The sequence below is a fragment of the Gallinula chloropus genome, assembly GCF_964237585.1.
Source record: "Gallinula chloropus genome assembly, chromosome: 1".
Lineage (NCBI taxonomy): Eukaryota > Metazoa > Chordata > Aves > Gruiformes > Rallidae > Gallinula > Gallinula chloropus.
The window spans coordinates 52,007,429-52,024,933 of NC_140085.1; the positions used below are offsets into that span (position 1 = coordinate 52,007,429).

The following is a 17,505-nucleotide window of genomic DNA, read 5'->3' on the forward strand; positions in this document are numbered from 1 at the left end:
TTTCAGTGAAAAATTTTAAACAGGTATCTTAAGGAAGAAGCATGTCAAATGAAAATGCTCTCAAATTGTAGTTAATTAAAAATCATAATGTGATCGGCTTATTTTATAGACTGTATTATTGTTCAGACTGATTGAGGTTTTATTTGGAAGAAATTGAGGCATTTGAACTGCAACTGGTAGTTTACTGTTAATTACTAATAAAAAGACCCTACTAATAATGATGTCTTTAAATAGTAGTCTTTTAAATGCTCACCACCTTTGCTTTTTCTGATTTATGATATTTTAAAAAATATACTGTTGTAAGAGAGAACAAGAACAATGCCTTTCCCCATGTCAATATAAGACAAAAATAATTAATGTGAAACTTTTTCTGCCCTTTGTTTCATTTTACATTAAATATTATGCAGATTCTTGAGGATGTAAAGCTAGAAGCATAGAAATGTGCAACTTGTAACCCAGCCTTTCAGAGAGAAAAATCTTCGCTTTTTACCTTTTAAGAGGGTTTAGGAAACTTCTTCTCTACAGCTAAAAAGTGATGGGTACATTTTAGTCTTGATAGAAATACTGGAGATGCACTTTGAGTATATGAAATATATGACTTGTCTGTTTTCATTTCTCTTTCTGTTTTGAAGATATTACAAACTGTGAGAAGTCCAGGCCAGAGGCAAGCAATTGGTATTGAGGTAAGGGTTTTCTCTATACCGAGATGGCCTCTCTGACCATCTGCAGATGAGTCTGGGAGACACTTGCAGAGGCTGCATCTGCTGCTGTGCCCGTGTGAAACCCTTGGAATAGGTGCTGTCATTTCACTGCTGCTAAATTTACTCTCAGGCCTGCTTGTGATTTCTGGAATTTTTTTCCATTTATGAATCTAGTGCAGCTTCATACGAGTAACAGGAGAGCATCTAAACCCTTAGGCGCTCTTCTTATCAGAATTTCCCTATTTTCCTAATTTGGCCACACTTTTATTGCATCTTAGTACAGCTCATTTCACTTCTAATAAAAGCAGTAATTAAAAGGAAAGTATGTAAATGCTGAAGCATATATTCTAGTGGCTCAGAAATGAGAATGTGTTGCTGCATTGAAATGATGGTACTGTTGCTTCGCTGCGTTTGCTTTGTTTGTGATATACTATAGACAAAAATGCAGGAAAGTCAGTTCACTGTAATTCACAGATGATGCCTGTATATTGTTTGTTCTCCCATGTTGCTTCCTTCCTCAGAATCTTTGTGTCTTTTCTCCTGTTTTTTCTGTCCCCTTGGGAAGGTTGAACTGAATGAGATTGAGTCCCGATGTGAGGAGTACCCTTTAACCCGTGCCTTCTGTCGACTCATCAGCACGCTAGTGGAGAGTTCATTCCCCTCTAACTTGGGAGCAGGTCTCCGCCCACCAGGCTTTGATCCCTATCTCCAGTTCCTCAGGGACTCTGTGTTTCTCCGATTCCGCACCAGAGCTTACCGGAGAGCTGCTGAAAAAGTAATTTTTGTTTGAAAATCGTTTTTCTCTTGGATGTAATTACAGTGATTTGACTGTGGATTAGATCTGTTTGAAAATCTGTGCAAGTTTGATGCAGTGAAGGTAACCTGGAGCAGTTTATAGAGTTTTGATTCTGTAAACCAGGTGATTTTTCAACTTGTAGGTCATAAGGATCTATGAGCTACTTCTAAGGAGCCTGTATAAAGTATAATTTAAAAAAAAAAGCAGAAGAAGAAAAAAAAGTTGAATTTCAATTTGCTATACAGGATTCTGCAACATGGCTAATGACTTCTGAACATCGCGTCCCCAAATTACAAATCAGATTTGTCCCTTCCTCATTGTTACTTCAGATAGCATTTCTGACTTGTTTAACCAAGCAATTTGAGTTTACTTTATGATTCTTCTGGATGAAAGTGCATGCTAAAATGTATCTTGGAAACTCTGAATGCTATCACTAGCTGTATACCTATTAAAGACTCTTTGTTTCAGTATACTAATATATATAATGGAGCCTGAAATAGGCAATGTCTGCTTTGGTGTTCCATTTTACTTCAGAAAGAAAGCTTGGCCTTTCCAGTTGTTTGACATGATAAGTTACAAGTGTTATTGGGTAGTATTCCAGTATTAGATAGTCATGGCATAGTTGTGATCTGGTACATCATTGCCTGCTGTATTCTTTGTCATCCATGACTTTCTTGCTGCTGCAGTATCAGTCTTGTTCTGTGTATGACTTCCTTTATTTTGTGATTATCTACAGTGGGAAGTAGCTGAGGTCGTTCTGGAAGTGTTTTACAAGTTGCTGCGGGACTATGAACCTCAACTTGAAGACTTTGTGGACCAATATGTGGAGTTACAAGGTTAACTTGTTCATTTATTTACTGACAGGCAGAATTGTAACTTGTGTTGCTGTCTTACCTCTTGTGGTCTTGTTTAATATCACAAATAAGCTGGTGGAAAGCTAGAGCAGGGCTTTAAAATAGGAAGATCTTAAAAAAAAATTCCTAAATGGCTTATGTGTAAAGAAAACCTCTGAAGAGGTTTCTGTTATGTGTTAATTACACCCTCCCTCCTTTCTCTTTTTAGGAGAAGAAATAATAGCATATAAGCCAGCTGGATTCAATCTGATGTATCATCTGTTGAATGAGTCGCCGATGCTGGAGCTGTCCCTGAGTTTGCTAGAAGAAGGGGTTAAGCAGCTTGATACGTACGCTCCTTTTCCTGGTATGTGCCTAGAATTTATTTTTCATGTGGAGTTAAAATGCATACTAAGTGGGATTTAAAGCTGACATTGCATATCTTCAACTTGATTTTCTTCCTCTTGCATGTAAAAATTGTGTTTTGTGGGGAATTTTCCTAGTACTAAATAATTGACGAGTTCTTTCTTGGTGCAAAGCTTGATGAATGAGGTTTATGAATGCAATCTGTTTAACCAGTCCTTGTGGTTTTTTAATGGTTCCTTGTTTCTGCACTGTAGGGAAGAAGCATTTAGAGAAAGCTGTACAGTATTGCCTTGCACTTCTAAACTTAACCCTACAGAAAGAGAATCTTTTTATGGATCTGTTGCGGGAGAGCCATCTTTCCCTTATTGTCACGCCACTGGAGCAGCTGCTTCAAGGAATCAATCCTCGCACTAAAAAGGCAGATCATGTGGTGAATATTGCTAGGTATGTGCAAAGTGCTGAGAACAGAGGAGTTTTGGAGGCACAGAAATGATTGGATCTTGGTCCTTTTGATTAATTTTACTAGCCGATGCTTCTCTTTGCACAGAGCATCTCTGAAATTCTTTTTGCTGTGGGGCGGTGTCTTCACAGGTGGTGTGACCTGTGTATGGTCTAGTGCAAGACTGGAAGCTGCAGTTCTTTCCTATTTTTTTTTTCCCCTCGTGATTTCCTCCTGGTTGCCTTATGTGCAGTGATTCTCTCACATATAATTTTCAGCTTAAGCCAAGCTTTGGTTGTCATAGAGTGGGAGAGTAAAACTGCATTTGGTTGCTACCGGCCACTTAAATTGTCCGTTGTTTACTGTATTGAAAGCACCAGACTAGTAATCTGAAACTCAGCTTCAAACGCAAAGCTTAGCATTTCTACTTCCCACTTATGTGTGCTGTTACTGTTTGATTTTTATAGTAACTTTACAGACAAACCATCACTGAATTTTGAGTGCATAAAAAAACAGTGATACTCTGATATGGAATGCACTAAAAAAACGAACTCTCTCTGATATATGTGTTTTTGTCTTCTGTTTATATTACTTTTTTCACATAGCAGTAGTTGTCAAATAGTTTAAAAAAAACATGCCTTCTAAGATGCTTTTAATCTTTTTTTCATCTTGCCTATTTTGGCAAGATGCAGTAGTTGTTTTTAGCTAGGTTTGGTGTTCAGAGATGCTCATTTCTGTGTGATGTGAAGGTATTTTCTCCATATTCCTTGTGTGAACCTGTGGCCGGTTGTTTTAACTTACCCTGCAGTATTTGAGGTAGATTTTAGATAAAAAGAATGGTAAAAATTCCAAGAGAGGTTATTATTGCTACCCAACCTACTACCCTCCTTTTGATGAAGTAATGTTAAGTGCTGCATGCGGAGTCAAATTTTGTTTCTTGCTTTAATGTTTTCTCATGTAGTTCGATTTATAAATGGTTTAGTTCTAAATGTTCAGTTTCTCATCTGTACATTACCATCTTGAAATAGTACAATTCCCAACAATTTCATTGCAATAATCTTGCATTTTTGAAGGTATCTTTATCATGGAAACAGCAATCCTGAACTGGCTTTTGAAAGTGCCAAGATTTTATGCTGTATTTCTTGTAATTCCCACATCCAGATAAAGCTAGTTCGTGATTTCACACATGATCAGGTAAGTTTCTCTGGACCTGGAAACAGACACTGGTGAAGAAATACTCATGCTTAAAGGATAGGTTTCTAGATCACAGAATCACTAGGTTGGAAAAGACCTTTAAGATCATTGAGTCCAACTGTTCCTGTCCTGTCCTAAACCATATCCCTAAGTACCCCATCTATCCTTTTTTTAAAAACACCCAGGGATGGTGACTCAACCCCCTCCCTGGGCAGCCTGACAAGTCTTTCAGTGAAAAATTTCTTCCTAACATCTAATCTGAACCTGCCCTGGCACAGCTTAGTGCCATTTCCCCTTGTCTTGTCACCTGGCTGTAGAGACCATCACCACCTCTCTGCAACCTCCCTTCAGGTAGTTGCAGGCTTTGATAAGGTCTCCCCTCAGCCTCCTCTTCTCAAGGAGGAGATCAAGTACATTAGAACTGTATTTTGTCTTACATCTACTTACCTCTAAAAAGTCTTTTATTGTGGCATTGTGAAAAGCAGCTTCTTCATTAATTGGAAAAACACCAAAATCGTGAATTTTTGCAAGACAGTCAAGGACAATAATCTTTGAGATACTAAGACTTCATACTGACTTTATATAGTCTTCAACCTGTGAGCATAATTTGCATATGTAACAACAGTAGACTTCTTTTTATCTGTTAGCTGGCAAATTGCTAACCTATGCTTGGAACAGCTATGACTCTTACCTCTTGCTTATTAACTAGGTTATCTAATTTTTGTCTAGAACTTCTGTCAACTTATGTGGAGGGAATTATGAAAGGTATTGTGTTCAGTAATTTTAAAATCCACCTCACTTCTTTCCTTCCACCATTGAATACAGAGTATTAGCCAGAAGCTGATGGCTGGGTTTGTGGAATGTTTGGACAATGAAGATGCAGAAGAATTAATTAACCCAGATGTGGGTATGTAAAAGGGTTCTTAAAAATTTTTTACACCGTTGTCCTTTGTAAAGAATTAAATTAATGAAAGAGATGAAAAAAAGTGCTATTAAATCAGAAAACCCTTGTTTTCTGTAGAATTGGATATTTAACAGAAGGAAAAGCACTGATGTCTTCTTAAGATATGTCCATAGTTTGATGAGCCTAGCACAAACTGAATGTGTTTTGAGAAGACAAGTACTTAGCATTGCTGTGGATGATTATCTAGGGCTGTGCTAATATTAATTTGAAATATAGTTCTTACATACCTCTGTGCTAATATAAGTTTATGCCTTAATTTTCTTGTTTTGAACTTAAAGGCTCTAAAGATTATTCCATTAAATGGATTTGTTTCTTTTTTAAATCAAGAGCTGGAGCCTGAAAAGAAGCGGGCACAAATCCACCATGAGACAAGGATCCATATACTGAATCTCCTTATCACTTCTCTGGAGTGTAGTCCTCCCAGCCTTGCTCTGTATCTCTTGGGATTTGAACTAAAGAAACCTGTCAGCACTACAAATCTGCAAGATCCAGGTATGAAGAGGAAAGGTTGATCTGGCATTTAATCAGTTCTGTTACCAGTACTGGGAGTACTTATTGGAAAATTCATGGGGAGAAGCATGTTGAGAATAAGACAACAAGGCCTTGTTCTAATCCTTAAAAGCTGAATTAAACAGTATGTTGATACCCAAAGGAAGCATTTAAATGGCTTCAGGATTTGATCCTTTGGAAGAGACTTGAAATTAGAGTGGGGAAAAATGATAAACTAGAATAATGTAGATAATTTAGAAGTGAAGTACTAATTTATTTACTCTTTTATGCAATGTGGTTGTGTCTATAGTACAAAAAAAATCAATGTGATGATCCAAGAAATGCCTGTTTAGGACAACATGAGAATCTACAGAGCTGATTGTCACTTTGAGCTGGTTATACTACTTGACTACTGTGCTGTCCCTCCTCTGAGTTCTGTCTAAAATTAATTAATTACAGTTTTGTTTTTTAATGTTGTAAAAGAAAACCTTTTAGAATATGTGGGTTCCTGTTCAACTGCTAGGTATATGGATGTATTTATATGATCATAATACATGAGAACAAGAACTTTAAAGCAACAGAAGTGACATTTCTAATGTTTCTTGAATTGGTGAGAAAAATAGCGTGTTAGTATGTGTCTTGTTTGCCTCCTCAGCTTCTAACTTGTATTCAGTACACGACAGACATTGATAAACTTGAGCAAATTCAGGGAACAGTACTACTTCAGCCCAGGAGAAGACAAAGCTTTGGGGAGACCTAATAGCAGTCTTCGAATACCTTCAAAGAGGTTAATGAGAGGACAAAGCCAGGCTCTTCAGAGGTGTGTGGCAGGAGGATGAGAGATAGTAGGCATAAATTACAGAATCATAGAATCGTTCAGGTTGGAAAAGACCTTTAAGATCTTTAAGTCCAGTGATAAATCAAACTGCCAATTCCCACTAAACCGTGTCTCAAATTGAAACAAGAGAGAGGGTCCAGGTGAAAACTTTCTTACCACAAAGACAGTGAAGCAGTTGGAGTGGGTTGGCCAAAGGGGTCTTGCAGTCTTCATGCTTGGAAGCTTTCAGCACCCAACTGTGTAAAGCTATGAACAATCTGATCTGATGCCATAACTGAGCAGTAGCTTGGAGTTGAGATGTCCCGGATCTGAAGGATGAGATTCTTTCTCAACTGTTTTAAACACGTTCATATAAAACATTCTGTAGAGAAGAATATTTTTGTTATCTTCAAGTTTGTGTTGAACACTGTGGCCCAGCAGGTTTTACTCCTTCATAGTTCTGTGTGAAAGGTATATATGACCTGAATTTTATTTGGGGGAGGGGGGGAAGAAATCTTACAGCTATTTGATATATCAGAAAGATGAAAAAAGATGCCAAGCTATTTTTGTTCATCTTTGAGGTAGCTTATCATTGCAGACCATGTTTTACAGGTAAACCATGCAGACCATGTACAGGTAACTGGTCTGCACTCACCCAGTTTTACGTGGTATCGTACATTAGGTCAGTGATAGGGGACTTTGTCTCGAAGCCAGGAGAGAGCCTTGAACACCTCTTTGAGTTATTCCATTAACACTGAAGAAATGATGCTACTAAGGCCCTTTGCCTCAAGATAATAGTTTCCTACTAAAATTTAAATTATCTATCTCCAAACCAAGAAGATGATTTCCCTTGTATGAACTGTGGGTATTGATATCTTCACTGTTTCAGGACATCTTTCTGGGTTGATTAAAATAATTAATTTTCTAAAAGAAGAATGCAAAAAGACAGGTTTTTGGCTTTAGTATTAAAATCTCCTCCCTTTTCCCCTTGGTTGCAGTGTCAGGTGCCTATAGGAGTATTAGTCATAAAATAGCTGTAATTGTAAAATAAAGGCAGGGATTTAAAACTGAAATTGAATATTCATTTGACAATTCCAAAGTTTAAGAGCAAGAATTCTAATTTTAATTGGGTTCATACTGAGTATTAAAGAATCAATTGAATCTTCTTTTTTGAATAGAACTGAAGAGAAATTTCTTGAATGTTTTGACTGCATAATTTATCCTCTTTCACCAGCATCTCAAAATCGTACAGCTTAACTAAAAATGTTTCTATTAGATTTTTTTGCTGAAAAACTGATTCTCTTTTCATTTTAATTAACAGACAAAAAAACTTTGCCAGGTATTTTTGCTGCAGTAAAGCAGCTTAGTTGCACCACAAAGTATCTGAACCATTTAGTTCCTTTAAGTTTGTGTACTAACCCGTATTTTCCAGTGAGGCAAGTAAGATCAAGAATGTTAAAAAACTATTTCTGTATTTAAGGTGTCTTGGGCTGCCCACGGACTTGCCTTCATGCTATTTTGAACATACTGGAGAAAGGTACTGAAACAAGGAATGGACCTACAGCAGTTCAGGAATCTCCTCATCTTGCAGAACTCTGTTACCAGGTATTCAGCATGTTTTCTCTTGGCATCAACCACCCAGGCGATGACTGATGATTTTGGTAATACTTTTTTTTTTTCAATGCATATCAGGTTTTGTTTTCTTTTTTAATACACTGAACTCTATCTGTTCTACCTTTTTCTATGTGAAAAAGCATTACCTTTTAGCAGTGCAGAAAATAAAGGATTTACACTCATGTCAGAATGTGGAATTGGGATATACTTATGAAAATAACAATCCTAATATTTTTGGTGAGCCTTTGAATCTGTTGTGACCATGTGCCAATCCAATTTAGGTCTGTTTTGGTTTGAATTTGGGTTTTGTTAGGGTTTTGGGTTTGGTTTTTTTTTTTTAACTGCAATTTACCAGCAAGTAAGATAACAAGTAATCCCAAATAAGACAACAAAGTTCTCTTCTTTATTCTGTATCAGTGACAGAATGTATATATGTATGTCTGAGGGGGTGAGAGGGGGAAGGCAGCTGAATTAGACGTATGTTCAAGGCAGCTGATGTTTGGACTTAAATCATACTAATCGTATGATTACATACTGGTAGGATGTTGAAAATCTGTGGAATCTAGAAAGTATTTCAAACATTATTAAAACTGTAGGAGGAGGGGAAAAAATCAAACTTCCTGTGTTGGTAAACCTGGAGACTGAAAAAGACATTCATTTAAAGTGAGCTGAACAGACTCATATAGTGGTGTGTTGTGGGCAAATAGCCATTGTAATCATCTCCATGGTGGTAAGTAGTCTTTAATGTCATAATTCAACATCTGTTATAAATCATATGTTCAGCTTTGGAATAAGCTGATGGGAAAATTAGCTGTGTTTACAGTAAAATTGTTTAAGCAGTAAAAGAGTGTTATGCATCTTTTTGTGGCTGGTTTGTTTTTAATCATAAATGGGTATCTGCTGTTTTTGTTTGTCAGGTGATCTATCAGTTGTGTGCATGCTCTGACACATCAGGTCCTACTATGAGATATCTGAGGACCAGTCAGGATTTCTTATTCACTCAGCTGCAGTATTTGCCATTTTCTATCAAAGGTAATTTTTATGCTAATACAGGGTTGTGCATGCTTAAAATTCAGTGCATCTTTTAACTCCCTAGGCATCACAGAAGAAACACAGGTAACGTTATTAAATTGAATTAATTACTGCTAAGCTTTTAATTCTGCAAAGATGGAGCTCTTCCTGCTTAGGAAGTTCAGATTACTGGTGCTGGACTGTCCTGGTTTTGCCCTAGCCGAGCACCACGCAGCTGCTTGTTCTTTAAAAGTGGGGGGGCGGGGGGGGGGGGGGCGGAACTAAAGGCAGGGGGAGATGTAAGGAAAGGAAAAAACAGCAAACCCAAGGAACCAAAACCTTGCGGATTGGAATAAGAATAGTTTACTGGGATAGCAGGAAAATAGATGTAACAATGGTAACAGGACTTTATGGCAAAATATATGAAACTGGTGACAGTCAAATGCAGTTTCTCACCGAACTGCACAACTCAGGCTGTGCAGCCAAGAGCTGTCCCGAAAACTGGACCGTCCCCAAAACTGCACATCCTGGAGCTGCCTGCTCCTCCCCCTGCCAGCCCCCCTTTTATGCTGAGCATGACATAATTGGTATGGAATACCCCCTTTGGCCAGTTCACCTGTCCTGGCTGTGTCCCCTCCCTTCTTGTTAGTGGGGAAATATGAACAACAATATGAAAAGTCCTTGATTGCTTGGCAACAGCTAGAAACATCAGGGTGCTATCAACACTGCTCTCATCCTGACTCCCAAATGCAGCATTCCATCCACTGCTAGAAAAGAAATTAACTCCATCCTAGCCGAAACCAGGACATGAACTTTTGTAAAAGAATGGTAGTTTTGCAGCGTGTCAGTTCTCCAGAAGCAAATCCTAATCAGTATTTCCATTATCATTGCAATTTTGTTAGATTACAGGAAAAAAAATAAATTGAGAAGCAAGAGTGCTACAGAGGACTGAGGGAATAGAAGGCTGGTGCTTGCAAACCACCTGTATGCCCCCTTCCTTTGAATAAAGTGCTTTTATTTGAAGATGACATCAACATTAAAAACACATTTGTTAACTTAAAAGTATCAGACCAACATTTCTCAGGTCTCTTAAACTGAATAAATGCATGTTGCAGTTTTGCATGACATACATACTCTCTTTATCAGATGCTTAACCACTAGTCCTTTGTTAAAGGCCAGTAAACATAGCATTCAAATATACATATCCAGAATAGGTAAAGCATTTTATATTATTCTTATATAACTTAACAATCTAAATTAGGTGTCTGTAGAATATGCAGGTACTTGGAGACCCAAGTTCCAGCCTTATCAACTTTGATTAAAGTTATAGTTGACTTTGTATAAATTTCCAGTTATCTTCATTGGGATTGTAACTGACCCTATTTGCTCGTCCAGCACTGCATTCTCCATGACTGATAGCACAGGTTATACCCAGATTTTGTGTGTGTGTGTACACTGTCAGTTGTGTGTATGGGTATGATTTATTTTCACAGTAAGCACATGTTCATGTAATGACTTTTGTCAGATCTCTTGGTCCTTTTGTCTCATAAACAAATAGTGAGTAGATAATAAGTAATGGCATCCTTTTTAAAGCTTTCTCAAATGAAAAATGCTTTCCTTGGATTAAGTAATATATGTTCAATTCCATAATTATTTCCTTATCCTCATCCAGAACATGAGATTTCAACACTAAACCAAATGTCTTGGCTGATGAAAACCGCAGCTATAGAAATGCGAGTGACATCGCTGAACCGTCAGCGCTCCCACACACAGAGACTGCTGCATCTGCTGCTTGATGATATGCCTGTGAAACCATACTTGGGTAAGAGGAATTTATTGTGAAAGTAAATAAGATGGAAAAAATGGAATTATGAGAGGCTGTATTTGATTTTTTTCCTATATAAGATGGGAAGAAAGACGATGATGGTTATAGGGTCCTAAGTGAAAGAAATCAAGGCATCTCTTTTGTTCGTTGCTGCTTTGTCTTTGTTTCACTTTTGAAACATGTCAGTGTATACACTGATAGAAAAAATACAGTTTCTGATATAGGAGAAGGGAATATATTAAAAAAAAAATTGGGATGCTATCCAGAGTTATTACTGTGTTGAGAAGATGAAGGATCTTCCTTGCTTCGCAGTTTTATACAAAGTTGTCTTAGTCTTCTTTCTGTCTGTCATACATTTTCAAGTCTCTCTCACAGAAGATAGTGGCGACAGGTCAACTTGTTTTTTGACATTATAACATCACAAAAATATTTCAACCTAATGTGACGTAAAGTGCAGTGTGAAATAAAAGGCAAGATTTCAGAGTTTCAGAAGAGAGAAAAACTGAATAAAGAGAAATGGAAACAGGTGGCAATGAAACTGTCTTAATGAAGAATATAATGAGAATAACTGGAAAATATCTTCGTATAATGGGCTGCAGCAGTATGGTGTTTTCCCCTCACTTTTGTAGGTCTGAACACTGTCTCTTCACCCTTTCAGAGATCTGAGCATGGGAAAATGTGCCCAGATACCCTACTCATTTTACAACGTTCAATCAATGGCATTATTCTTACTGATGAGTGGTGGGGCTTTTTTAGGTGTTTCTAGTACTGTCTAAACTAGATTTGATGATTTGCTAACTTCTGTGAGATAAATATTGTCTTCATTTCATTAACAGTCAAGGTTGTATTTGTGTTAGAAGACTTTCACATTAAGGGTTTGTTAGTGTGTGCTCTCCCCATCTTTGAGTATTAGTAACGTAGGTGGTATTTCTCACTTCAATTTTTAAAAAATATGTATTTATTATGTTTCATGACCTTCAGCTGACGGTGAAGGTGGGATGGAAGATGAAAGTCGATCAGTCAGTGGGTTTCTTCACTTTGACACTGCTTCCAAAGGTAAGCATTATGGCTGTTGATAATTCCTCAATGAAGTTTTTCTGGTCTTGAATAGGGAGGGAAACACCTCTATAAAGGACACTTTGAAAAAGAAAATACTTAATAGGCTTTCTAAACAGCAGCAGTACATGGAAATAAATTATTTAGTGTGGGGGGAAAAAAGAATTTTAGAACTTTGACATAGGTGGTTTAAGTGAGTGGAAAATACTGTACTGGAAAGGAAGTTAGAAGAGTCTGTGTTAGAAATGTCTATGGAAGGGCAGAATGGGAGGTGGCAATCTACAAATTGACCACTAACAGTAAAAGCAGGGAGACTGTTGCTAGGGCTGACTATTTGATGGCAAAGAAACTAATTTACTAAATATTTACTAAAGTAAATAATTTCAGATCCCTAGTAGTATTTCTGAGTCTCAACAGTATGACTGCATTGAAAAGACTCATTGAAAACCAGCATGCTTTTATTTAGGAGAAAAAATTAGAATCTTGTATTTGTAAATACTGGATTACAGGCATACATAACAGGAGAACAATACCATATAACACAAATTAAAGATTTAAGGCTCTAAAAATAAGACCCTTACGTACATTGATAGCACTTCTGAAGATATCTTGTTTTCTTTTGAAACTGTACACATTAAGGTTTGGATTTACAAAGGTAAGTTAGCCTCCCCTTGTGAGTTGGTTTGGTTTTCCCCTTGATGTTTCTGGATATGGTTTGAATTGATTTGTATTTCCAGTACGCAGGAAGATCTTGAGTATCCTGGATTCGATAGACTTCAGCCAGGACATTCCAGAACCTCTACAGCTGGATTTTTTTGACTGGGCTCAGATTGAGCAAGTCATTGCTAATTGTGAGCACAAGAATGCACGTGGACAAGTGGTCTGCAATGTCAAGGTGCGCAGTGATCTATATTCTCAAGTTGCTTGTGCTATTTTATATCAACAATAATAGTAATTAAAAAAATCAATGCATTAATAATATTTTGAAAGTTGCTTTCACATAAAAAGTACAGCTGTTTCAGATATGTGCATAATTTATACAAAGTAATTGGATTAGTTTGGTTCTTTTTCTCACACACGCTTATATGAAGTAGACAGATACTTCAGTTTAAAACATTTGCAGGGAATATTTTCTGTCTTAATGTTTTTCCCAGCTTGGAACACCCAAGTGATATTGTAGATGTGGCATCTACCTTATGCATTTCATTAGTCTCTGATACACAACTATGTTGTACTACACACGTGTATACAATTGCGTCACAAAACACTCGTGTACTGCAGTAGATCTTAAAGGCTTTAGTTAGTATAGCATCACATTGTGATCAGTACTTGACAAGTGCATGGTGAATAGTCATAAAAATTTTTGTGATTTAATGGACAAGAGACAGAGTAGGAGCTGAATATAATGTTAAAGTGATAGGGATGCAACTATCCCATATTAGGAACCAGATATTCTGTACTGTAAAATAATATATTTTAGACTTGAGAGGAAACAAACCCTTTGTGCAAAAGGGCTGTAGTAAGAGGTTGAAGAGGAAAGGGATTTTGATGTGTTTAGAAGAGGTCATGAAAGGACAGAAAACTTAGAACCAGAAGGAAATGAACGAGTGCGAAAATGAGAAGTGCAGTGAGCAGGGAGACTTGACAGCTGAAAGTGCTGCGCTTGGAGGATGATGTATGAGAGAAAGCTAGAAAATGAGTAAAAATTACATGAATCTCCGTCCTTCAGTTACATCTGTCATTATGTAGCTACCTCCTAAATACTTTTAGGAGGAACAAATATATCTTCCTTGTAATTAAAGGGTTTTTTTTCCCCAACTGTTAATTTCAGTACCTTCACAGAGTTCTGGTTGCAGAAGTCAATGCCCTTCAAGGAATGGCAGCAATAGGCCAGAGACCCTTACTTATGGAGGTAAGTATAGACAAACTAGTATTTATTGCTTGTGGTAGATTTCCTATACTGTCAAGCAATATGTTTTTTACTATGAAAGGTTGTGGATTTGAGTCCTAACTTTGAGTTAGTAATTCCGGGGGAGATGAGAGTGGGGGGGAGACATTGCATTTTTGTAAGATAAACTACTTCTTCACATACTGTTCTCTAAAAAGGGATCTGGAGTCTGTGTTCTTTCTTGAACCTTTTCCCTCTACATTAGTGATAACGGTTGCAGCTCCCACCCCGCTGTACAGAAAACAGTATATATTGATGTCAGTATTGTCTGTTGACAAATACAGAATGCAGCAGCAAAGCTTGTCTTTCTCTCACAGGGGATGACAATTTATTTCTCCTTTATTTTACGCAGTTATTGTTTCAATGAACTTGGGACTTTTGAGGTTCCTGGCATCTTTGAAATTTAGTTGAAATTGGCTAAATGGATTTGAAAGTTGAAGGATGAAGGAGAAATGACTCAGACTAAAGTGGGAAGAAAATGCACAATTTTTTCCATAGTTGTTTGTATTTTAAAGCATGTATTAGAAAAGAATTTCCATGATTCATTTTTTTTAAACACGAGCTTGAGACATTAGTGATGGAAAGGCCTTGTGAAAAGGAGCTTGGCAGTTGATTGGCCTGTCTTGTTAAAATGATTACTAGTGGCTTTTTTTTCTGATAAGCTGAAAGGCTTACCCTTTTTTTTTTTCCCCACTAAAGACTATTACTAATAGATAAAAACTGTCGCCTCTAAATCTGTCTTTGCCATTAAAGTCTTTTAGCATATTATAACTCAGTTTCTTTGTCATGGGTGTTCAGGAGATCAACACCATCCTGCAGTACGTGGTGGAGCGGAACAAGCTGCTGCAGTGCCTCCATGCTAAGAGGCATGCTTTGGAGTCATGGAGGCAACTGGTAGAAATCATACTCACTGCCTGCCCCCAGGATCTCATACAGGCTGAGGACAGACAGCTGATTATCCGCGATCTGTTGCAGGATGTGCATGACAAGGTAAAGCTATACTGACAATCAGCCCTTTCCTTGAACTCTGCTGGTTTCTCTTTCGTGTAAAAGAACAGAGCACTCTTTAAGTAGTGTTCTTGGCTGTATTAAAAAAATTGTCTGCCTTTAGTATTCTTTCTAGTTTTCTGAGTTACTGTGCTGAAGTTGAATGCACTGTGGACGGGGAGGGGGGTGTACTCTGTGGTTTTGCATAGCTACTGTTGAACTGTACATTGACAAATATCAAAGACATTTCAGTATTAAGCAATATGATGATAGTCTGGAAAGGGTGTGTGAAAAGGAAATGGCCTATTTTGATGAGCCCATTTTGAATACATCCCTTCCATCAGTTCTAACAGTGCTGCAGTTGCTGACTTCTGTGTTTAAGCAACTCTGCAAATCAAATGAAGCTTCAAAACAGAAAAAAAGTAAAGATTTTACAATTAGAAGGGCTTTTGGAAATGTGGCTTTACTTTGTCTTAAAGTATTTAAAATCTTAAGTGGCTAACTGCTGGGCTACAGTAATAATTTTTGAGACAGACTGGGCAGGTACTGCTTACTCAGCCATTCTCAAAGACGAAATTTAATGAAAGGTCGTTGTATTGTTTAGACTGCTGGGGCATTGTTTTTTTGGTATTTTTTTGCTTTATTGAGAGTTCTATGCTGTTTGTACTTCTGACTAGACAAGTAGAGTTTTGAGAAAAAAATAGATGAAAATGTTACATCTTTTTCGAGCAAAAGATAACCTTTTGGATTTTTGTTGTTATTGTTTCCATTATTTAGTTTTTTTTCTGTAAGGGTTACCTAAAGACTATTTTTAGTGGAGTGCTGGTTTGGGTGTTTTATGTCAACAAAATAAAAAAAAAAAACAACAGGGTGGCCTTTGCTAGTTGAAGGAATCTCTTTCCTAAAACCTTTACACAGCAGAAATTTCAGACTGAAATTTTCTGTAATACTTAATTTTTAATTAAGATTTTTTTAATTTGAGAAAACCTGATCTCTTATATTAAACAACTATATTGCTTAAAAGGAAAGCTCCTTGAATGTCAGTGATGAAGATACTAGGTTTAACTTTTAAATGATGAACTAAAATACTAAGTTCTAACTTCTCATTAGTATTTCTCCACATTATCTTGAATGCTCCTTTGATGCTCATGTCTTTGAGTTATCTAAATTGTGTCTTCACTTTTTTTAATGGAAATAGTTCTCTTAAATAGCTGTAAAACAAAGAGAGTGTCAGTTGTTCTTTCCCTAACTTAGGTATAGGTATTTTGCTAGTAAAGCAACTTAGATGTTAGCACAGTTCTACTGTTTTCCCCATCCAGGTTTAATTATCATCTTGCCTGTGATTTGTGTGAGTAAAAACTGGAAGCCTGATGGTCTTCTCAATTGAAGTGTGTTCAGCTTGTCTTTATGAACAAGTTTCTGATACTGCTGATTTTGATTTGTTTTAAATAGTGCTTGTTAATGAAATCCTTATGCATGCATAAGTGAAATAGTTGATAGGTTAAATTAATTGCTTTAATATCTAATTTAATGAGTTACTTTATTTTTTTTCTTTTTATATTTTATTTTCTTCCATGTTAAGATTCTTGATGATGATGCAGCTCAGGAGTTGATGCCAGTGGTGGCAGGGGCTGTGTTCACCCTGACTGCCCACCTGAGCCAGTCCATGAAAACGGAGCAGAAGCAGCCACTTGCAGTCCCTACAGAGGGACAGTCCCAGTATGTCTTGATGCTGGATGGTTCTTTTACTTCATCACCTGGCTCTGACAGCATATCCATGGGTTTTGCTTCCATCGGTGACTCCTCCCTCCACATCATCCTAAAAAAGCTACTGGATTTCATTTTGAAAACAGGTGTGTTGACCTTTGTGTGGGGAATTCCAGCTGCGAAGAGTATGAAGATGGGCTGAGCTGCTTCTTGTTACTGTAGTGAAGATTTTTATTGCAATCATTTATATGATTAATATAGATCTAAGTGATGTTACTAACAAGAAAAAAAAAAGGCATATTAATTTTTTAAATCTGAACAACAAGCAGAAGCGAGATATGTAAATGACCATAAAGGGAATTTCATATTGCCACTTTTCTGGAGCAGCATAAACTTGCTGAATTTACTCATAAATAGATTTTTATGTGAACAGTAGAACTCATGACTTAAGAAATCTATTTGTTTTGTTTATTTCTGTCAGCAGTTCTTTAAGAAAGTTAAATTAAATACCAGTGGAAACTGGTGTTAGGGAATTTACATCTATTTGGTTTTAATTGTGAATGTTTCTTGCTAACAGGTGGTGGCTTCCAGAGAGTGAGGACGCACCTTTATGGATCACTGCTTTATTATTTGCAGATTGCCCAGAGACCAGATGAACCAGACACATTAGAAGCAGGTATGGTCCAACTGTACAATAGAGAAGTGCAAAAAAAAAACAAAAACAGAAACTGTTATTAAACCCTGAATGGTACAGTTTC

The 17,505-nt window shown here is 37.0% G+C and overlaps 1 protein-coding gene across 2 annotated transcripts in view; it reads left to right on the top strand.

Moving 5' to 3' along the window:
• NUP205 (nucleoporin 205) overlaps positions 1-17,505 on the top strand; it is a gene marked incomplete at its 5' end in the record, with an annotated part of 48,983 nt that overhangs the window by 18,599 nt on the left and 12,879 nt on the right. For both annotated transcript variants that reach the window (XM_084265992.1, XM_084265991.1), the window contains 17 exons: positions 633-683; positions 1,267-1,476; positions 2,234-2,333; positions 2,560-2,697; positions 2,951-3,140; positions 4,209-4,329; positions 5,155-5,236; positions 5,621-5,785; positions 8,080-8,204; positions 9,131-9,245; positions 10,897-11,046; positions 12,031-12,105; positions 12,843-13,000; positions 13,937-14,017; positions 14,852-15,043; positions 16,623-16,893; positions 17,325-17,423. In XM_084265992.1, coding sequence (XP_084122118.1) covers positions 633-683; positions 1,267-1,476; positions 2,234-2,333; positions 2,560-2,697; positions 2,951-3,140; positions 4,209-4,329; positions 5,155-5,236; positions 5,621-5,785; positions 8,080-8,204; positions 9,131-9,245; positions 10,897-11,046; positions 12,031-12,105; positions 12,843-13,000; positions 13,937-14,017; positions 14,852-15,043; positions 16,623-16,893; positions 17,325-17,423 — 2,323 coding nt within the window. The remainder of the gene's footprint in view (positions 1-632; positions 684-1,266; positions 1,477-2,233; positions 2,334-2,559; positions 2,698-2,950; positions 3,141-4,208; positions 4,330-5,154; positions 5,237-5,620; positions 5,786-8,079; positions 8,205-9,130; positions 9,246-10,896; positions 11,047-12,030; positions 12,106-12,842; positions 13,001-13,936; positions 14,018-14,851; positions 15,044-16,622; positions 16,894-17,324; positions 17,424-17,505) is intronic.